The 23,186-nt window shown below is 40.6% G+C and overlaps 1 protein-coding gene across 16 annotated transcripts in view; it reads right to left on the minus strand.

The window, feature by feature from the left end:
• Nucleotides 1-23,186, minus strand: part of ANKS1B (ankyrin repeat and sterile alpha motif domain containing 1B) — a 1,050,493-nt gene that overhangs the window by 266,587 nt on the left and 760,720 nt on the right. For all 16 annotated transcript variants that reach the window (XR_013350846.1, XM_077845971.1, XM_077845965.1 and 13 more), the window contains one exon: nucleotides 12,933-13,085. Coding sequence is in view for 15 of the 16 variants with exons in the window: in XM_077845971.1 (XP_077702097.1) it covers nucleotides 12,933-13,085 (153 nt within the window). In the remaining variant the exon portion in view is untranslated. The remainder of the gene's footprint in view (nucleotides 1-12,932; nucleotides 13,086-23,186) is intronic.

The following is a 23,186-nucleotide window of genomic DNA, read 5'->3' on the forward strand; positions in this document are numbered from 1 at the left end:
GGATGGTTTTTCCATTAGACAAATACTTTAGGATTTAATCTTATAAAAATAATGTGGTTTAATGGCCAATTACTTTACCAATTTTTCATCTTTCTATAGATTTAATAAATCCATTATTATATAGCATATTTACCATCCCAGTTACTATCCAGTAGTGGGGTGGGCTCCTGTCCTCAACTTTTCCATACATTTAAGCCCTGGGTCCCTTACTATAGTACCCTATGTATTTTTTTCTATGGGCCTCCACACTTTAGCACATCTAATCATTTTAGATTTTCCAAGACAGTTTTGATTTCACGAACTCTAATTGGAGGATTAGAAACAATAATAAGACCATCCATAGTTCTAAAATTCTCTCTTTTCTCTAATCAAATGTCTCTCTTGTGGTGGGTGGGTTGATGGTACCGATTGTCTCCATTTTTCGTCCTGCCCTTCATCCAAGCCATTTACCTGCCCTTCATCCAGGTCATTCACCAGGCATTTTCAGCTCATCCCAACACAAGGTGAGCAAATTTCGAGCCTCTACTCTTAGCCTCATTCTGAGTTGGTCATTTGACTTCCTTCGGCCGACTACGAGCAGGCATGATGCAAGCAGAGGCCTGGCATTGTGCTTGCACATTTTCCTTTCTTTCTGCCTTGCCCTGTGACAGTGACCAGGAGGGCAGGCTAGAGGGTGGGGTGCGGGGTGACCAGAAGGGCAGGCTAGAGGGTGGGACATGGGGACCCCCTCCAGGCTGCCCCCAGCTGCTTCAGCTGAGACCATCCAGAGCAGCAGACCAGAGCTAGTGGGCAGAGGTGAGGGAGCCAGCCGACATCAGAAGAAATTTCTGGCCAAGTCCAGCCTAAGTTACTGCCCTACAGCCCTGGGAACTAGACACATGCTTACTGCCTCAAGCCACTGCATTTTCAAACGGATTGGGGCACAGCGCTGCTGTGGGCAAAGGATGATCCGTAAGGCATCCCACCGATCTTGGGAACTCGGAAGATGCCCCTCCATCTGGCTGTGGGGAAACAAAGACAGAGGGCTCTTCCTATGTGCAAGGCATTGTGCAGGATGCTCTACTAGGTTATTGTAGAGATAAATATCAGATATTTATTGAATATTGGAAACAATATTACCTATAAGATAGATACTAATATTATTAAAATGTTAGTAGCAAGCGTAGAGAAAGTTAAGGGACTTGCCGAAAGTGGCTAAATGGTAAGAAATAAAATGGGAAGCTAATCCCTGGAAGACTGGTCTTCCTGTCGATGCTTACTGCTTCCTCTGCGGGTCCCCCCATCCCACCTCTTCTGCCCACCCCCAATCCCTTCAGGAGAAGACTCTGTGCTCCACTTTGGGATGCAGAGACCACCTTATATTTAGTTTCCCCTAACACCGTGTTCTTACATCCGGTGTTAAATGGCCATCTCCCCCCATCAGCCTGCAAGTTCTTTTGAGGGTAAAGTCAATAAAATCCTTATTGTATTTTCTCCACAAATCTATGAAATATAATTTTTAAAAAGATCATGATCCTATTCAAGTTTTAGGAAATCTAATTATCTCCCCAAAGCAGTTGATACCAAAGTAAGACCGGACTAGAGAATGTATATATTTATATGTCAAACACACACACACACAAATATTTAAAAGGGCACTGTTATTCCAAATCAATCTAATTGGTGGAATGCACAGTAGAGTTTTCTCCATTTTGTTATACGGTTTTAGGCATACGGTGTTTGAATTTGGCTTTTGAGGTCTACAAATTAAAACTCTCCGGTTTCATGTTTTATTATATCAAATTGATATAAAACTGGCACCGAATTTGCAATTAGTTTCTGCCTTTAAGAAATTGTCTTACTATTTAGTCACTTGACATGTACTTTAGGTATGCTGCCACCAGGTGGCGGCAGGGTGCCAGGCATAAGATCAGGACAGTAAGGAATTTACATGCTTCCTGAGGTTCAAGGTAATAGCTTTTTGCTTAAGTTCAAAAGTAATTTGAGACTAAAGATATTCAACTTAACATAATACATCTCTTTAGCAAAATAGCTAGACTTAAACTCTAAATCAACTTTAAATATCTTTAAAGCAGATATAAATCCCAAGCTATGAAATCACCTACCTAATCTCCCTCCTTTTCAGCTTTTTGAATTATATTCATAGTGGGCTGATTCTAACACTAATCTTATATATACACTTTAGTAAAAATGTTAATCTTTATGATTTACTCTGACTCTATATTTATTGTCAATCTCTTCCATCATAGCTCATATGTCAGGCTTCAAGATTCCTAATAATTTTCTTTTAACAAAAATACCTCTTTGGCTTCCATTTCCTCTAAGAAGACAAAGATTTATCTTTTCAGTACGATCTCAGATCTCCTAAGGAAGACCTAAAGCGTTTCTTCATGAGGATAGCATGAAAAGTGTATTTGCATTTTATGGAGGATTTTTTTCCTTTTTACTTTCTGCGCTATAGGAGTAATCCATTAGAATTTTTTTCTCCTCACAAAGCTCCTAGAAGCACAGAGCCAGTTTAGTGTATTTATCTATTTAACTGCAACATACATGAATCTCCTTAGCAACAGGCTCTGCCCTAAATATCTCCAAAGAGTTCTTAAAGAAACAAAAGTCCTCAAACCATGTTAGAAAGCTGAGCAAAATGCAGAATAAAAAGTTATCTGACTTCATTATAATGAATAATACTATATATTTAAGAGAAGCAATTTTGGTGTAAAGAAAATATCAACTAGTTCAAGAACGAGTCAGAAGTTACCACTCTTATGGGTTGTCAAGCTGAGACTTTGCAACAGGACTTAAGGGTTTAACTAAGATTATGGAGGATAACCTGAGAATGAGTACATCCCTAACCTCTGAGCCGTTCCTCTGTTCGGCCCTAGGTGTTTCATTTCAAGAATAAGGAGGACTATGTGGCTGAGAAGCAAGGGTCAATGCCGTGTAGTTGCAGTGAGGGCGGGGGTAGGGGAAAACAAAAGAAACTAGCAATACTGTACTGATGTGTTGTCAAGAAAAAGAAAAAGGTGGGGGAAGATCCTCAGGAGCTCTATCCTGAATGTTGCTACAGGAGCTGAGAGAGTCATCCCACCTGACATTCGCCCACTCCAGGATGGCAGGTTCTGAGCAGCAGTAAGCAGTGACGGTTTGGGCAGGGCTGGTGGGGAAAGAGGATAACTGTTGGGAGACGGGAGGTGGGGTTCAGCCCTGCAGAAAGGGGCTGGCATTGGGAAGGGGGCAAAACAGCGGCGGGGCAGCCGTTCCTAGAGACCAGACGTGGTACCCTCAACAGGACTTTCTAGGTTCCAGCAGGTGAGTACTGAGAGTGAGGAGCAAATGGCAGCTAAGCAGTGAAAGCAGCTGTTCCCAGCCTCCCTAACTCTGGGAGACAGAGCTGGGGAAGACAGAAAGGAAAGAGATAGGTGAAAGAACAGTAAAATAGAGAGGGAAGAAAAAGGGATGGGTAATAAAAAGCCCTCATGTGATTTGGAGTCTCACAGAAAACCTACGAAACCAGTGAGGCGGACACTGTTATCTTCTCTTTGCCATTGGGAAGTGGAGGCCCATTGGTGGTGAGTGATGTAAGGTCCCATACTGAGCGGCAGATTTATAAGACCTCAAATTGAGTGACCTGATTTCAAGACACAGATGAAGGAAGAGAGGGTGCATTTGAAATGCTGACACACACCATATGTCCTACCTTTGCTTTGTAAACAGTAAGTACAGTTTTTTACATAACCAGGGCTTAGCCTTTTAAGAGTCAAACTGAAAAGTTTTAGTCACTACTGGAAAGCATATCTGAAATGTATCATATTTGTCCTAACCTCCTTTGAATACAGACTATAATTTACCCTCTTCTTGATACATAGGGATAGAACAATGAAAATTGACTCTGTATTTATGTCCTTCCAATTGAGGGATAGTCTCAGGTTCTAAGGAGACACAGAAGTGTTATTGCTGTCGTGCCTAATACACTTGTGGCTGCAAATAGCTGTATAGCAGAATCGGCTGACTCAGCTCCTTCCTCCCAGCCAGCTCTTCCTTCTTGAGTGTGTTGGCTTCCCTGCCTACTCTTCTGATCATGTCATTCTCCTCATTAAAATCCTTTTAATGGCTCCCCACTGGTTATGTCTGTGGTTTTCAACATTTAACTCACCTGGGAAGCTTTTAAGACACTCCGAGTGCCCAGATGCTGTCACCAAAAATTCCAATTGTTTAGCCATGGGCCCTAGCCTATAGGGATTAAGAAAAGGAGCATGGATTTGGGCTTCTGGCCAAGATGGATTAACAGGGATTGCATTTATCCCCACTGTGCTTTCACCTGAAACAACTAAAAATCCTGACACAGTATATGAAACATTGATTTTTAAGATGTTGGGATGAAGCAATGAAGGACACTGATGCGTTGAAGATGAGAAACAAAGTGAGAACTACAGTTGCCTCAGTTTACCACCTTGAGGGAATTCCCAGGCCATGGTGCAGGAGGAGGAACCAGGGAGCCTGGAAGACTCTTTGAGTTGAGAGGATAGATGGAGAAGAGGCCCTGCGGGGGTGGTGGGCTACAGGGGCTGCCGTATGCGGGTAGAGTACTGATCAGAACATGCATGTGAGCAAACTGTCTGCGGCTAGTTAAAAAAAAAAAAAAAAAAAAACTACATGAAAAGATTAGTGGGAATAGTATATAGAGTACAAAGGGGGTTGGTAATAGTCTGCACTATTCAGACTAGGAATTCTGGAAACTCACAGGACATTGTTAGAATACTCAGAAGCATCTTGCCTTGGTAGCGAGAGTATTAGCTGATCAACTGATGCTCTGGGCTTGCTTGATGAACCTTTAGAGCAAGACCTGAAAGGATCAGAGTATATCCCAGGAGATTTTCCATGTCCCAGAACAAAGCTCAAGAATACTTACAGGAATAAAAAAATATCCAGCACCCACCAAAGTAAAATTAATAATACTTGGCATGCAATCAGAATTACCAGGCATGCCGAGAACAGTGAGGAGAAAAATCAATCAACTCAAACCAATCCCAAACTGACACAGATATTAGAATTAGAATATGAGGGCATTAAAACAGTTGTTATAATAACCGCATTCCATATGCTCCAACAAGTTAGAGGAAAGATTGAGCATGCTAGATAGAGATCTAAAAAAAATATAAAAAAAGACTCATGTTTAACTTCTGAAGATTAAAACTATAATCATTGAGATAAAAAATACACTGGTTGTTAATAATGGCAGATTGGATATTACAAGAAGAAAAGATTAGTGAACGTGAAGTCATACAATAGAAACCATCCAAATGAATCACAGAGAGAAGAAAATATTGATAAAAGTGAACAGAGCATTGATGAGCTGTGGCCCAACTTCAAATAGCTTAATATACATATATTTGGAGTTTCCAAAGCAGAGGAGAGAAACTGTGGAACAGAAAATAATATTTTAAGAAATAATGGCCATAGTGCAGCCACTATTGAAAAGAGTATGGATGTTTTACAAAAATTTAACAATAGAATTACTATACAACCTGGTAATACAACTTCTTGGTATGTATCCAAAAGAGTTGAAAACAGGATCTTGAGAAGGTATTTGCACACTGATGTTCATTGTGTCATTGTCCATAATATTCAAGAGGTGGAAGCAACCTACATATCTATCAACAGACGAATGGATAAAAAAAATGTGGTATATACATATAATGGAATATTATTCGGCATTAAAAAGAAGAAAAATCCTGTCATCTGCCATAACATGGATGAACTTTGAGGACATTATGCTAAGGGAAATAACCTAGTCATAAAAAAGACAAATACTGTAGGATACCACTTACATGAGCTATCTGCAGTAGCAATCAAACTCTTAGGAACAGAAAATAGAATGGTTTTCCAAGATGAAAAGGTTCAGTTTTCCAAGACGAAAAGCTCAAGAAATCTGTTGCACAACAAAGTGTATAAACACCACTGTACTTACACTTAAAGATTCTCAACATGGTAAAATGCTTGTGGTGGTGGTGGTGGTTTGTAAAACTTTGAATTGAGAGGACTATGATCAAATGTACACTAAAAACGAGAAAATTGTGTAATATGTGAATTACATCTCGATAAAGCCATAAAAACAAGTTCTGGACATCCCATGGCGATGAGAGAATGCACAGTCCTAAAGTGTCATGCGATGTGATGCAAACAAAAGAAGCTGGGTGCAAGAACATACTGTACAAAAACAAGCACACTGAACTCTGATGTTGAGAGGAGGATAATGGTTGTTTAGGGGGTGGTGGGGACACTAGTGACAGAAAGGGGTCTTCTGGGCCATTTCTTGTTCTGGGTGCTAGTTACAGGTGTGTAATTTTTTGGTGAAGATTCATTAAGCAATGCCCTTATGAGATTTGTGGATTTCTGTGTGTACATTATACTTCCAGAGAAAAGTTTTGAAAAGGTGAAGGGAAAAGGAGAAACATAAGAATTTAATGGGAAATAAAAAAAAATTAAAAAAGGGAATGACCGAAAAACTTCCAAAGTTAATGAAAACTAGAGATTTCCTATCTAAGAAGCTCAGAAATAATTTATGTACAAAAACCATGGGGAAAACGACATCAAGCTTCATCACAATAAAATTGTTCAAAACCAGAAATAAAGAGAACACCCTTGGGTGCAGCCGGGGGTTGGTGGGGGGAAGACAAGTTAGATACAGAGGAAGAGCAACAACAACAACAAAACCAAAAGAAGAAAGGATAACAGCAGATGTCTCCTCAGAAATAATGCAGGAGAGAGGATGTGGCTCCACATCTCCAAAGGACTGTTACACTAGAATTCTATACTCAGCAAAAACAGCCTTGGAAAATAAAGTCTTTTTACCAGCAGCCCCACACTTTAAAAAAAGTGTTAAGAGCTTTAGGAGAAGGAGAATGACAGCAGATAGGAACAGAGTTATAGACGAAGGAATGACAAGCAGGGATGGCTTTGTGGGTGCGTGACCTAAGAGGTTATTCAGGCACTTGCTCCTCAAAGGACTCTGCTTGGCTTACTGCTCTACTGGCATTGTCTTAAAAATATGTCAATACTTTTTGAACACAGGGTCCCTGATTTTCATTTTTCCACTGGACCCTCAAACTATAAAGAATTATTAATGGTTGTAAGGAGGCCTACCTTGTGGCCCATGAGGGTGTGGGAAAATCCTGAGAGGCTGAGCTTGGATTAGTCATATGTTCAGGCAAGGAAGACCACAGAGGGAGGTTTCTCTAGAAGAAATTAGGAATGCTTTGGTCTTGATCAGAAGAGTGAATGGCATCTGGGGGCATGGAAGAAGAAAACAAACCACCGTTGTCCACTAAAATAACTTTTTTTGGGGGGGTAGGCATTTCTAGATAGAACATGATTTTCCTTTTTTGTACAGAGGTGGTTCATACATGGCTATAATCAGAGGAGTTTAGCTCTTCTTGAAAATAGTTTTTTGCTGAGTGCTCTCTTCGGGTATGAATGCCTTGTTTAGTTTCTCTCTCTCTCTCTCTCTCTCTCTCTCTGTGTGTGTACTAATTCTGGCATCAGTGCTTCAATAATGCCTATTCCAAATACTGACCCTGAGGCACTGCAAGTATGTGAATATACTCTGAATGCAAAAGAAGAGCTATATTTCTTCCAATGACACGCTAATGTCTAAGTGTCTTCTAAGGTAGTATAACTCAATCTCAGTGTAGGTCAAAGCTCCAAAGTCGAGAGCAGCACGATAGGTGAGGATGTGTAAAATATGCTGAAAGTCAGGGAACCAGTACTGCCAGTGTTAGTCCATCACCACTCCCCGGGCTGGATGTGAAGGGGCCAAACATCACTGGAAAGTGAGCATTTATTTGGGGATGATCATTCCTCTCTTGTAAAGGAGGGAGAAGTGTGCTTTTCCTAAGAGTTGAGCCAAAGCGGGAAGCTTCCAGAGAATCCCTGTAAGAGCTTGTAGTTCAGATGCAGTAAGGGAGGGTGATGGAGTCTGGGGGCTTTGCCTGATACAGACCTGGTACCAGTCTGAAGCTTGGAGGAGGTACCTGGGTGTCCTGATGTCTTATGAAGAGCCAGCTATCCCGTATGCAGACGTAAGTGGAATGCTTACCTCCATGGAGAATTTAGAGTTTGTTCTACATTTGAATACTCATATCCAGTTATCTAGTGAAAGCCTTTGGCTTTGATTAAAGTTGTTAACATTTGAAGTGTTGGACGATGTAGCCTCCCGGGTGTGGAAATATGAATATTTCTCATTTATTAAGGTCCTATAGTGAAGGCATAACCTTTTACTTAAAATAATTGCTTTGGAAATGGAATTATAACATTTATCCTCCTCTTACATCCCCTGCAATTTGTGAATTTGTTGAGTATTCTCCTTGCTTGGGAGTATGAATTACCATTTGCCTTTATCTGATACATGTACCCAGACACAGGCGCACATGCTCACATGCATGATCCAAAAAAGACTTTTAGGGAGTAAATTTAATTGCATTTACAGCAATAAGTGTAGGATAGAAAGGAGTGAAGAGTTTATAATGTTGATCATGAAATAAAAAACATCAAGGCAGTAATGAGTCTAAATTTGATACTGATGGGACTGTATTTCTACAGCATTTAAAGCAAATAAAGTCACACAAAGATTTAACACAAAATTAGAATGTTAAATTTGAAAGATTCTTAGTATATCTCCAAGTGATTAGATTGTCACAAAATTTCCCTGGAAAGGTAGAAATTAAATCAACAACATTGCAAACAAAACAAAACAAAACAAAAAAACACCACTGAAAAACCAAAAATCAGAAAAAATCTGACAGTCCTAAATGAAAGAGTGATGTAAGTATAGTTTCAGCAGCTATTAGGCAAGAAGAAAATAATCTTCTAATCAATTTACTGCTGCAAAAATAAGTCAAATTATTTTCAGGGGACACATATAGGTATTGTTACCTTAATTATTTTGTTTCTCCCAGAAGGTATTTAAAACATAACCAACCACTGTAGTCAGATTTTTAAAGCTATTCTTATACTTACAAATAGAGAATTAAGAATGCATTAAAGCTGATTTTAATTTTGTTATTTTGATGGGTCCTATTTTTTTTAAGATTTATTTATTTTAGAGAAAGAGAGAGAGTAGGGGGGTGGGAGGGAAAGAGGGAGAGGGAGAGAGAGTCTTAAGCAGATTCTGCCCTGAGCACAGAGCCCTACACAGGGACTCGATCTCATGACCCTGAAATCATGACTTAAGACAAAACCAACAGCTGGACGCTTAACCAATTGTACCCTCCAGGCTTCCCTTGATGGGTACTTTTATCATTATCAGTATTGTAGGCTGTTGTAAGCATTAGCTAAAATTATTTCCTTGGTAAATAATGGTAAACCCAATGGGAAGAAATTAATGACATGTTCTACACTAAGATTCACACATTAATAAATTGGACAGTGTTCAAATTTATCTCATCTAACCAAAATCTCCTTGGTAGGTACTTGGTGGTAAAATAAATTATTTGTTATTAATAATAATTATTAATTGCCATACTTCTTTGGTTGAGGTTATCAATAGCAGTAGGAACCGCTGTAAACCTGGTCATAATACCTTGTACAGGGCCTGAGTACTAATGCACCATTAACTAGTCTTTAGCTCTCTCAACAAGCCTTTGAAGAGGACTATAATTCAAACGAGAGGTTTATCCAGCTAGCATCTGCACAGGGAACAATTTGGCTGACAATCTCTCTCAATATATTCATATAACACTAAAATATCAATACAAAAGTAAAAATAATGTTAATGATGCTATTAATGATAGTAGCAGACAGAGGCAAAACAGAGCTATTAATAAAAGAGCTTCTGAGTATGAAGCATAGATTAGGGAATAGAAGGAACAATTATTGGCATCTAAATTCTTTAAGTCTAGACACACACAGGAATCTGTAAAACCTATATCCTGAAAGTTTTTTGTGCTCAATTTCCACTGCTGAGAATACTGATATTAAGAAATGAGATTTCTATTGCTCTCCCTCATCTCTGTACTTTGGGTACTTTTGTGACCAAAATCTTCATTAGGTTATTCAAATAACCTTGTTTTTCAAAGGCAATAATGTACTCAGCCCCTCTCCCCCCAAAAAATCCTTGGGGTCTTTTTGAAAGATTATAATTTCAAATGTATTTGTACTTTTCAAATCACAATTTTGTATAGTTTGCATTTCTTCATGAAAATACTTTGAATAGACTTATACTCACTGAGAAATGTGTTTCCATTTTCAAATATCAAGCAAAATACCATGTGAAATTGGAGGCTTAATCAATACTATTTAATGATACTAAAGGTATGTGTAATTACAGCAGCAGCCAGCCTCCTCACCCTCTGTTCTCCTCCCCTCCATCAGCACACCTCTGTATCAAAGACAGCTCCCCACCTTGCACTTTTCACTTTACATAGAGCAATGGGCACTAAAGCCATTTGGTTTCCTTAAAAATGAGCCGTTCATTACAAAGATTCAGGATGTGAATTTCTCTTAAGAGCTTTGCTCTAAATCAAAGTGACTGCACATTCCCTTCAGGCTAGAAAACAACAAATTATGGGTACTTAATATAGAATTACTGGGCCCATATATTATATATGAGATTATTTTATATTTGGATGTCTTCCCTCATGAGTTGGGATAAATTCAAGTCTTGAATTTGAGACTAGCCTAAAGCTTTGTAAGCCAGAGAGGGGCACGCATTGCGCCTTTCTTTCATTTTAAAACTCAACAACCTGGAACCATCAAACTCACTACCCTTTGCAGCAGTTCTGGCGGGCATTACAATTTTGTCCTTTGATTTCCAAGCCTAAAGGTATAGATCAATTTTTGTTCATAATAAATATATTTGTGGAATTAAATGACTCCCAAAGCCTCCTCATTCAAGAATGTGAACTTGCCCATAAAGATGTCACAAACTTTAAGTTCTATCAGTTTGGAAAATATACCAGGTTGGTATTAGATGCAGACGTACTCCAGGCCAGAGGAATTGGCCTCAAGATCTAAGACACAGTGACTATGTTTTCTGGTTCCGTTACAACAGAAGTACCTGTGACAGGTACTTCTCTCCGGATTGAAGTCCGATTGTATTACAGCAAATGTAGCTAAAGGCAAAACGCTTCAAAAGTCTGTATGGGTGGAGAAAGGTATTCTTCTGTCCCAACTCAAGGCTGGTTGGCATGTGGGTGGTGGTAGATCAGTCCCTGAGCCTTGGCATTAAACCCGGGGCCTCAGCGCCTCACTGACCTACAGGCACTGCCATCATCCACAGGGAACACAGTGACCCAACAGGGATTCCTAGGTTTCTGGTCCCCCCAGGGCCAAGAAATGTGTGGGTCCTAGCTCACATCTTAAACATTAGCCCCAGCATTTGGATTCTGAGAGACTCACTGTCCTGCTTCAATGATCCTTGCCTCAAAGAAAACATTTTATAATACAGTTCTATTGGAATCCCTTCTTTTCAATGAGAGATTACTGCTAATGCCCTGGTAAGTGAGTGATTCATGTGCTGTGTATTTGTTCTTCAGTGGGGAGCAACAGTATTCAGAAGATGTTATACAGAGGTATTTGTCAAGTTGTATAATTGACTAGAATGTTACTTAATGGGAAGCCTGTTTGTTTGATCTATGGTAGGTCCCCCTTCAACAAATGGCTAACAGGAGGTGCTTGGAGGAGAACTGCAATCTCCCGGATGCAACCAGAATGCAACACAGTCTCAGTTAGTTCCACTGTGCTGCCACACACACTAAAAACAAAACGAATCAGGGGATTTCCATCAGGGTTTCTGCTGAAATAATGGTAGCTTTTGTGAGTGCGTGAGGGCAGACAGAAAAGAGGAACTGATGGCAAAGTAAAAGAAGGAGCCAAGAATTCGTCTATTTAACTTGATTTTTAGATCAAAGAACAGTTTTTATGAGATGTTCTAGAAAAGACATTATTTTTAAGACTGTTAAAAGCATAGTTATTAATAATAATAATGTAAAATAATTAATGGCATGCAATATGTAGCCACTGGACTTGTGCAGAGAAAGTGGCATAAAGAGTAGAATGGATCTGTATTGAACCAGAAGAAATTTATTTGCTTTATCTTTCAACTTATGGATGGGTTTTTAAAAAATTTTTAGAATATAAAATTTAAATCTAAGAAATCCTCTAAAAGATTAAATGATTTTTCACTCATTTAGGAAGAGAAATGTTCAGGATACCAATGTGAAGGCATGATAATTACATGTTCCCACTCCATTTCTTTCATTCCTTGATGCCATTGGGAATAAAAGAGCAGTAAAAATGAAATAAGTATCAGTATTAAAAACCATTTACACAGATTGAGTTGATCTCTTTGGGCTTGAATACATGGCAACATATATTGGCTAGTTTTTATAAAAAATCTATTTCAATTATATAAATAAAACAGACAACTTAAGATTAGATATAAGCCCTGGGTAATAAAATGTCGATATTATAGCAGCCTATTTAATATGAACAAACAAAAGCAGTGTGTATTCAAAAGTAGGGTTTATACATGCAGTCAAAGAAACAGAATGGAGATAGGAAACTAAAGATGAGAACTCTAATCTTTAATGGTGAGTATGAGCAAGATCAGGATGGGAGCCTATTTGTTATCATGCTCATAACCTGAACTGACTAAATCTTCTAAAATGGGAAGCCTCAAAACACTTGGGAGGTTTTCTTGGATAATGCAAAACACCCTGAGAGTTCTCCTAGTTCTCCCCATCAGAACTTAAAAAGACAAGTACTGTGGAGCTCGACTGGAACCAAGACAGTTGTATATTTAAAGCAGAAGGCATACCTGTAAAATCCTGATGGATGTCCGCACAGTAACAAAGAAAAAAATGTTACCTACCTCCAATGTGAATCTCATTTACCAAGGGTTGAATGGGGAAGGTATGTTTAAGAGACCAACTTACGTTAATAAGTTCAACCTCCCAGATTTTTTTCAACAGGTCCATCGATGTGTAGCCGTTAATTAGAAAGGCTTTGGTGTAGTCCCCTAGTTCAATGGAATCCAGCCACTCAGCGACAGAAGTGGGATGATAGCCATCATGGCCAATGGGTCTCATCTGTAATCAAGAAAATCACATTAGGATTAGGATTATTTTGAGTCCCCACAAACAGGATGGATCCTGCCACTTGGAAATTTATCTGATCTGAAGCAACAGGTCTTTTTGGATAAGAAACTAAGGAAAACCAAAATACTTTGGTTTGCACAATTCCAAGTAATTAGTAATTTTCACGCTGAATTAGCTCTCAAAAATGCACCCAGAAATTTCTAATTTGGCTGCTATGTCAGCTCCACATTTGAGAAGACGAAATATGTCAAACTTCTGGTGTAGACATTATTGACATCCTGTTGGATGAAATCTAAAGTCATGGCAGTTGAGTCATATTCACTTCAATGTGCAAGAAACTGCACTCCCAAAATGTAGATGATAATTCTCATATGTACAACATCAAAGCATGTGAAAATACTGCACCGCTTAAACATCCAAAGGAATTCATGCTTATGCAAGACATGTATTGTAGGTAGTGCAAACATGCTGGAGAAACATACTGCAGTGTTAAGCCAGTAAAGGAGAGGCTTTTCGGTGTTTAAAGACCATGTGTTCTGCATAGACTCTACAGTATGTTAGACATGAATAGAGAACTTGCTGGCAGACAGCTTCCTATTTTTTGTCAGCTATATACAGATATTTTTTTTTTCCTTTAGGAGAACAAAGAAGTGTGACAGCAGCATAATGTTTCTGAGTTTAAATTGGAGTGTGAAAGTAATTTAAGCAAGAGAAACTTCTGGGTTTAAATTTTTGTGTGATTATTCTAGTCTTTTTAGCTTTTATTTGAAATTTTAGTTGAATTTATGGTTATTGGATTTTTGAAGGAACTCATTTCTAAGACTTGTGTTGCTCTGCATGCCATTACCATGCATCTAATACTTCAGTTATTACAGACAGTTGGCACCTCATCAACCTCATGTGATCCTTCAGTGCAATTCAGGATAGGAAGAGCAAAACAGGGCAAAATACATAGATTTTCCTCTTCCTTCAGATTCGAGGAGATAAATATTTAATGGAAATCTAGATGATTCTGATTTGTGCAGAGAGAAAAGATTAGTCTGGCCGTCAGGGGTTGAGATTTTGATCCTAAATATGATAGGCTCTCTGCCACTATGCAGCGTTCTCATTTTGAAGGTTCTTTTTACTTTCATTTTTTTAAAAATTAGATTTGAGGTGCTTGTTAGGGGATCAACACGTATGAAAGGAGGGATGAGAAGGAGGGTCAGGCAGAAGAGGAGTCAGACTGTGATGGGTCCCGATGAAGCCTCCGTGAATCCGGGGGAGGGGACGGTTCTGGAGCGGGTCATGCTACTAGAGGTCTTGTGCTGGCAGCATGACTGGACCTTTGTGGCTCCCATCTCCACATTCTCTATCACTGGATGCAGCTGGCATGGGGCAAGCATGGCTCTGGTGAGGCAGCTCTCCCCAGCAGAGGCTGACTGTGCAGATGCTGACAGCTGGAGGCTGTCTGCTGACCACTCTCCCCACTGCTGGGCAAATCCTTCCTTGAAGAAAGAGCCAGGAGGAGCATGTCCACGTCTCCCAGAATGCCCTGGACCCAGATTCACCCAAGGTTAACATTTGGCCACACTAAATTTCTACATTTTACTCTATACCCACTTTCTCATTCACATGCATACAATACACGTTTGATTGTAGGTGAACCATTGGGAAGACCTATTTTCCCCCCGACCCTTTAGCAGACATGATGAAATTTCACCTCCTGATGTTTCATCAAGTATCTCCTAAGAGCAAGGACATTCTCCTATGTAGCCACAGTAGCATCACATTCAAGAAATCCAACATTGATCAAATTATATTAATATACAGTCCATATGCAAATTTCCCACATGGCCCCCAAAAGAGAATTTGTTGCTGGTTTTTTTTTCCCCCTTGTGGACAGGCTTAATCAATATTTTAAAGTATTTCTTCAGCTCTTTTATCTCTCTTTTCTTCTTCTGGGATTATATTTACTCTTTCATTTTTAAATTATTTTTTCTCCTTTCCTCTTTTCTATTGTTCCACTCACCAATCTATTTTCCACTTTGAGGTTTAAATGCCCTCTATTGGGAGTTATGGTATAATTCTTCATTTGCATTAGAGTCTGAACGGTCAGGCTTTTGTATGTCACTTGCACACTGGACTGACCCATTTTAGCTACTCGCTGAAGGTTTGTTTAGTGACATTTAACACAATATTTATTCCGCAGTAGCTACAAATGTAAATAACAACTCAGGGTTTGTAAAGTGAAGTTTAGTGGCAGTTGCAAATAACTGAGCGTCGTGTGTGTGTAAAATTGGAGATTAGGATCCAAACCAGAGGTACAAAGATACTAAGTATCCTCATATACTATGGGTCATAAAAATACTGGGGCTAGAGATATTCTCCAGGACTTATGAAGAGGTAGTTGAACCAATGCTACCATCCTGACTAATCACAGCAGCCTGGGAAACTCCCTGACTTCCCCAGTTGACAGCTTGGCAAAGTCTTAGTGTTAGCTGTCCAGAACTCGACTGCCCCAGTGGCAGATACTGAGGACGAGCTTAGGGAGCCTTGAATCAATCTAGGGTAGACTCAGATGTCCCATCCCGGAGAACTTTGCACTGGCGTCCTCATGGGTCACCCCAAGCACACACACAGAACAATCACTGGCCACCTACCACACGGAGGTTGGCTGATGGTCACAGTTAGCTGAAGAGCACTGGTGGGGACATCAACCAGACCTCTACAAAGCAAACCCAATTCGTAGAAGGAAGTTTGTTTTTCTTCCCCATTCCTCCTTCTTGCTCCAGTGGGAAGACATTTGGAATCAGAGAAGAGAGAGGTGCCAGTTCCTCAGGGGAAAGAAGCCTAAACTTGGGGTCAGTGGGGTGGGTGGGGGCAGAGTGAATAAAATTAAGGGCTTATGTAGATTGGAACTGAGTTTTCAATATTTTACATGACTGGCAAGTTAGTGGGTATGTCTGAATGACATTAAAAATGTAAAGAGAGAAGCAGTTGAGTTTGGTTGAAGGCAGGATGTGGGGGGGAAAACACATTAGTATCTGACTAAATGCAGACTCTTGGTAATCTGGTTCCTCCTGTAAGGCAAGTTCTCCATGAGCAACCTTGAGGAGGTGAGAGGGAGGAACGTATCTGGGGGAGAATGAAGATGCAGGTAAAGTAGAGAGCAAGAGTGGAGAGAACCTGGAGATGAACACACGGACAGACGTGTGCAGGGGCAGGGTTCCTCCAGCCACTCAGTCATTCACTCACTCACTCACTCACTCACTCACTCACTCACTCAGTATTTAGTTGGTGCCTATTCTGATGGATGTTGTGGGGCAGGACAGAACAAAACAGTCATAGTCTCTTCCTCAAGGAGATTATAACTCTTAATTTAAAAAAAAAGCAGGCAAAGAGATGACCAATTAATTATGAAGGCTCTGCATACCTGAGGAGAGGAAGACATTAGAGCCAAATGAAGTTACAAAATTAACTTGACACATATTTAATGATATGCAGGATAGTTGCTGTGCCACACAATAATGTCTTTTGAAGCAATTCTTCCATCTGCTCCTTCATTTCTGTTCCTACTGCTGCTGCCCTGGTTAGGTTCTTGTTGGTGCTTATGAAGACTAACACGGTAGCCTTCCCCTTGGCCTCCTACCTTTGGTTTAGCTTCTATTGTGCCGCTGCATCAGTTTTCCAAAAAGCCAGGCTTTTAAGTAAACACTTGCACAGAAAACTACAGTGGCTCCTTCTTGATGAGAGTGAAAATGTCCTATTCCAGAATTCTAGGGCAGTTGAGATCAAGGATAAACTTGCCTTTTCAACTTAGTCCTACACTACTGGGCCACATGTACCCCAAGACAGATGAATAGACATGTGTGCCTGTCTGAACAGTGTGTTAAGCTCCTAGCCACACCATGAACGTGAACTGCATGTGCAAGACACTTCTGTATCTTTGCTGATATTGCTTCCCATGCTTGTAATACTTTTGCCTTTGCTTTCGTAGTTTTTTTCCAGGATGGGCTTCTCTTCTTGAGCTTTAAGAGACAAATTTCCAGATGTTTGCAGGATACCTCACATAGTTGGCCTCTAAAGCTATCATACAACGTCTCCTTTGGCTCACAAACTGGCCCTCTCTCTGGGTTTCTAATCTCAGTGGGTGGGGACCCATTACATCATTGCCCAAGTCATTGCTTAGGAGTCATCATACATTCCTCTTTCTGTTTTACTATCATATTTAATGAGGCCAACATAATTTGGATTCTCATAAGTCTCATAAATTTGATTTCAGTTCCCTCCTTCCAAAATAGACTTTGGATTCTGACAATTGCATCTACCCTAAGTGGTGGTGTAAGGATTATGTGATATATGGTACATAAATTGTTTCCAAGTCTTCACTTTCTTCCTCTACTAGAATTATGCCTCTGTGCCCTTTGCCAAGGGATCTGCATTTTATCCCACGTGATTAGAGTTACTTCTCCATCCCATTGATGTTGGTCATGTACTTGCTTGGCCAATGGTACAGGTAGAAGTATCAGTGTGGCAGTTTATAAGTGAGGCCTCTCTACTCCTGTGATCTACTAATCCTTTTGGGTGCTATTACATGCATAACACGTGGCTAAACAGTCACACAACTGCTGGTCCCAGGAGAAAGGTGAAGACTTGTGTAGCAAACCTAAACGTAAAACCTTGAAGTCTATCATGGTTCACTGAATTTGGATGAGTCCAGCTGAATTTGGATGCATGAGTAAGAAAAATAAATGTGTAAATAAATGTGTATATTTTATGTTGCTATAAATCACTGGAATTATGACATACAGGGGAAAGCTGACTAATACAGTCACTCTTTAATTCAAAACCCTTGGTATTTATATTAGTTAACGTTCTTCAGAGAAATAGAGCTAATGGGATGTGTATACACACACACACAAGTCTGAAATCTTGCAAGCCAAAATCTGCAGGATAGGCTGGCAGGCTGGGACCCAGGAAAGAGCTGATGTTGCAGCTGAAGTCTGAGAACAGTCTAGAAGGAGAATTCCCTCTTATTCATGGAGGACCTCAGTCTTGCTTTTACAAGGCCTTCAACTGATTGGATGGAGTCCATCTATATGATGGAGGGATTTATAACTTTACTCAGAGCCAAGTAACGTGTAAAATACCCAAACTCTTTAATTTATGAGTCCAAAGTCACCTCCACGAGACTGAGAAAGACTAGGGATGCTGAGCTAAACTAACATCCTTCCCAAGCTTTCTGGCTGTCATCTAGTAAACATCTATGTCCTACATCTTCGCTAACCATAAACTAAGTAATTCTTTATCTTAGGAATATGATTTTTGGGGCCATAATTCATTTTATAACTAGTATATCTTCGTACTTTTCCCTCTGCCATTTCTTCTGTCAGGAATACTATTTCTCCTCTGTTCTCCTGTTGAAATCCTATCCATTCTTAAAAGGTCCTGTTTAAATATTTCCTCTTCTGTGAAGCCTTCTCCAGTACTACCCTTACTCCCTCCCAAGTTAAAATTAATCATATCTTCCTCTAGATTTTTGTAGTAATTTGCATAGATTCTGTTTATAGCTAGAGATGTGAATATCTGCCTTCTTCCTTAGACTGTAACCCTTCTGGTGAAGAAACAAGATCTTAGCCAACTTTGTCATCTCTTATGTGCCCAGTGAAGCATCCCACACATGGCAGGCATTTGCCAAATGTTTATTAAGCAATTTAATGAACACATGAAGATAAAGTGACAAATTAACTTCAGTGGCATGGGCACCCACTAGTAAAGGACATTTGTATTTTGTGTTACATATTATGAAAATGAGGGCTATTTTTATGCCTAACAGTAATATTGTACTATTTAAAATGATTGCATACCAAGAACCAATTCCAGGTAGTGTGCTGTGTTAACAAAATGTGCTGGGCTTTGCTGCTGTAGCCCAGCACCTCGGCTCTACTGTTAACAAGCTATGTAACTACAGGCAAGTTACCTCAGCTCTCCAAGCTTCAGTGTTCTCACCTGTAAAATGATGGTTTTGGGCCAATGATCTCAAAGTTCCTTCACAATTCCTAAATTTTGCAATTCTGTCTTTTTAAAGTTAATACTGAATTAGCGTCAGATTTATTTATCCAGTAAAGAAAAAAGAAGCCCAAAGGCAAAACTAAAAAACAAAAAAACAAAAAAACAACAACCCAAAAAAACAAACCCCCAAATGATAATAAGGACATTTAGGCTGAAAGTCAGATGGCATCCACACTTCTTTCAGGAGTTGTCAGTGGCATCTGCCACAAGGAACACTGCAACTATTTTCTCAAATTACCAAGATGAACCTCTTTTCCAGCAGGGACACCTGGCAGGACAGAGCTAAACAGAGAGTTCCAGGGGCTGCGGGCCTGCAGTGCTGCTGAGCATGAATGAGAGTTAACGCACCATCTGTAATCTGAGAGGCAGAGTGGTGGGCAGGCGGTAGGCAATCCTATAACAGAGCTTCCCAACAAGGTGATCTCATTCAATTTGTGGAACCCCCAAATGCGGGAAAAACCGAAGCTGGGATGGAAATTGGAATTAGCTGGAAGATGCTTCAGTCTCAAAAAGAAATTTAGATATATTAATACATTTTACTAAATACTTTCCTTGTGGCTGTCAGTGTTTTGTTACATTGCCCAAATGGGCATTGATTTTCCTCTCCTCTCAAAGCAAATCTGACCTCAGAGAGGGCATTAACATCGTGGGTCACGTAGCAGGCAGAGATTACCAACTCTAGGACAGTGGGGGGTCTGTGGAGTCTGGGGGGCTTTAAGGGATCCAGTTATGGCAGCTGAAGAGGCGAGGCTCTAAGACCATCTAGTCTACCTCTGTCAGAGTGACCCATATTTTAAGAGTTTTAACACAGGTAAGAGGAGGAAGAGCTTTCTCTGCTTTAAAAAGAAATGTTTGAAAACCATTGATCTAGAAGGTTTTTTGTAAGATTACATGATCACTACTGTTTTATTTTCTCTTAATTTCTCAGCTTTACTTGAAATAGTCTGGCTGTCATATGTGAATGGACACATATGTGCTGTTGCCTATGATTCTTTCTGCCTAAAACCAGCTTTGTCTGTTCAGACAAGGGTAATATTTTACAGTGTGATGAAACCACAGGATGAAAACTGTAGCAAGAATGCAACAGAAATGGGAAAAATAAATAAAAAGAGGGAAAGATATTATGACAGATTGGGGGTTAAATTTAAAAAAAAAATAGTTCTGGGGCACCTGCATGGCTCAGCCAGTTAAGCATTTGACTCTTGATTTCAGTTCAGGTGGTGATCTCAGGTACTTTGAGATGGAGCCCCCCCTCCTTGCCTGGTGGGCTTGGCACTGGGCATGGAGCTTGCTTAAGATTCTCTCTCTCTCTCCCCTACCCCCTCTGCCCCTCCCCCTTTAAAAATATAGTTCTGAATACAATAGGTTGTTTAGTCAGCATTACATATTGGCATGGTAATTAGATCAAGGGAATAAGGACTCCCGAAAGCCAATAACGAATTAGATATTTTTATGTCTGAAAAGTATTGCAAAATTGAAACAGAGACCCCTTGTCCAGAGAAATGGGGCTTACTAGAGGCAAGACACACCAAATGAATGAATGGTAACACCAGCTTTGCTCCTGGTTGTTTCCATGAGAACATATTTGAGCCTGTGGGAAGTTAGTGAAAGTGCTGCATGTAAACTTCAGGTCACCTTCAACCTGAAAGATAGGGTCCTTGCTCTGGAGTTGCTTTTTTTTTTCTTTTTTGTCTTCCCGTGAGCTGGAACATTAGTGCCTGCAGCCCAGCTTTGACTACACAGGGAGAATAATACCCTAGAGTTTGGGAAATGCTTCTCAAACCTTAATGTATGAAAGAATCACGTGGGAAATCTTGTTAACATGCAGGTTCTAATTCAATAGGCTGGAGGGAGGATTTGAGATTCTGCATTTCTAACAAGCTTCCTGGGGATGCTAACGCTGTGAGTCCGTGGTCCACGCCTTGAGTAGCAGTGCTTTAGAGGGTGACAGAGCGACAGATGGAGGGTCCTGGGTCCTCCCAGAATTGCACAGAGCAGAGCCAATTTGTAAACCCGGTCTGCTTACTTCGACTGTTACGTGGGAGAAGTAAATGTTCTATTCTTTAAACCACTACATTATGGAGGTTTCTATTCTAGTGGCTTAGCCTTTCCTCTAATACAAACAGAATTGAAAATAAGGTAATTTCATACATAACATGTAAGGAAGCCTACACTTCCACTTGACAGTATGTCGCATTATCTCTTGTTTTGTGAAGCCATTAATTTTCACAGGCGTTGCCATTCAAAGAAATCTCATTTCCTTTAACTTCATTTGTTGGCATCTTTCTGCCCATCACACCATCACCCCTTTGTGATAACTATGCAGGATATAAGAGGGGGAAATTGTGGGAAAACCTTAAGTTTCTAGCTTTGATACCTGTACCCGGGTACATGGGGGTGTTACTAGCAGAAAAATAAAAGAAAATAGACTGGGATGTCATGAATAATTTTGAAACGTGAGAAATTAAAGATGCTGCGTGGACCTAAACTTTAAATTTTGGGGCGGGGGAAGTCTGAGGAGACACATAGCCTTGGGCATCGTAAGCAGTACAGGTGAGAGTCTTGGCTCCTCCACGTATTAGCTGCATGACCTTGAGGAAGCTGCTTAGTCTTCTTCAGCCTCCGTCTTCTGATTAGCCACATGAGTGATAAGGATGTCTGCCTCCGGGGTAGTCGTAGGCATTCGGTGAAACAATACACCGTTCTTGGCACACGGAAGCACCCAATACATCTTAGCTATTTTTATCGTAAGTGGGAGCTGAAATCATGCATGGATGAGCCTGCGGAGGGTGTGTACTGCAAGAAGAGAAGTGGTGTGAGGACAAACCAACACTTTCAAAGTGAAAGATAAGAATCATCCTCAGGAGACCAAAAAGGAATAGTTAAGACAAAAAGGGAAATGGGAGAAACTTAGTTTCAAAGAGGGTGTAGTCAGCAGCGATGGAATGCTGTAGAGAGGTCTACTGAGATGAGGCAGGAGAAGGGTTCATGGGATCCGGCACACAGCTCACCAGAATTGTATGGAATAAAAAAATATATATATATATATAAAAGAAAAGAGCCCTGAGGCTAGGCTGCCGGGGGTTGAGGTGTAAGTTGGAGATGAGGAAGTGGAAATTGCAATCAGGAGTATTTTAAGGAGTTGGCAAGGGAAGAGAAGGAGAGGGGGAGGTTTTAGAAAGCGCAAGGAAAAGGCATTGAAAGGAGTGAGAAATGAGGACTCGGGGCTGAGGAAGGTCCGAAATATGAGGGAATAAGAGTGCAAGAATGCTGTGGAGATTAAGATGAGGTAGAGGGCTGTCTTTTGCTTTAGGATTGCTGCTGGCCTTTCTTGGAAATTATAGCGTGAGAGGCACAGTTGGACTAACTCTGGGGTTAATAATCTTTGCATTACAGTTGTGAGGGTCCACAAGCCACCTGGCTTGGACTTGGTGACAGCTGGACCCTTGCATGTCAAGTGCTGGCAAAGGGCTCAGTTGCCAGGGCAGCTGTCCCCGGATTCACACATACAGACCTGACTATCATTTATGTAGACGTGCTGGGGGGCCACAGTCCCGATGTACCGAGCTCGGTGACTTCAACCCGCCTGTGAAGCTGCAATGGACTGTGGCTTCTCTTTTCCCACCTGGGTGTACTCTCATACTCTCATGCTCCCTCCCAGGACTTTTGAAATACAGACAGCTGCTACCATCGGGTGCCCCTCTAGTCCTGCTCCTTGTTCTGGCCTCCTCTGCTCTGGCCCGCAGCTACCCAGGACTCGGACTGACGGCAGCTCTGAAAATAAACCAGGACAAGCAGTGCTAGCAGGCAGTGTGCTGCCAAGTCCAAATGCAGGTCCGTTGAGTCGCGGGAGGATCAGATCTCCTATAGGCTTTGAGACCTGGGCTTAGACATCATGGTGCTGTTTCATCAGTGGCTCTTCAAAGGCTGACTGAGCATGAAAGAGGAAGGCAGATCCACTGACCATGGGGCCCCGGAAAAAAGTCTACCCATCACCATCTAAGTGCTATTGTAGTGCAGCTTGGCCGGAGAGACACG

This window comes from Canis aureus, chromosome 13 (assembly GCF_053574225.1).
Source record: "Canis aureus isolate CA01 chromosome 13, VMU_Caureus_v.1.0, whole genome shotgun sequence".
NCBI classification, from domain to species: Eukaryota; Metazoa; Chordata; class Mammalia; order Carnivora; family Canidae; genus Canis; species Canis aureus.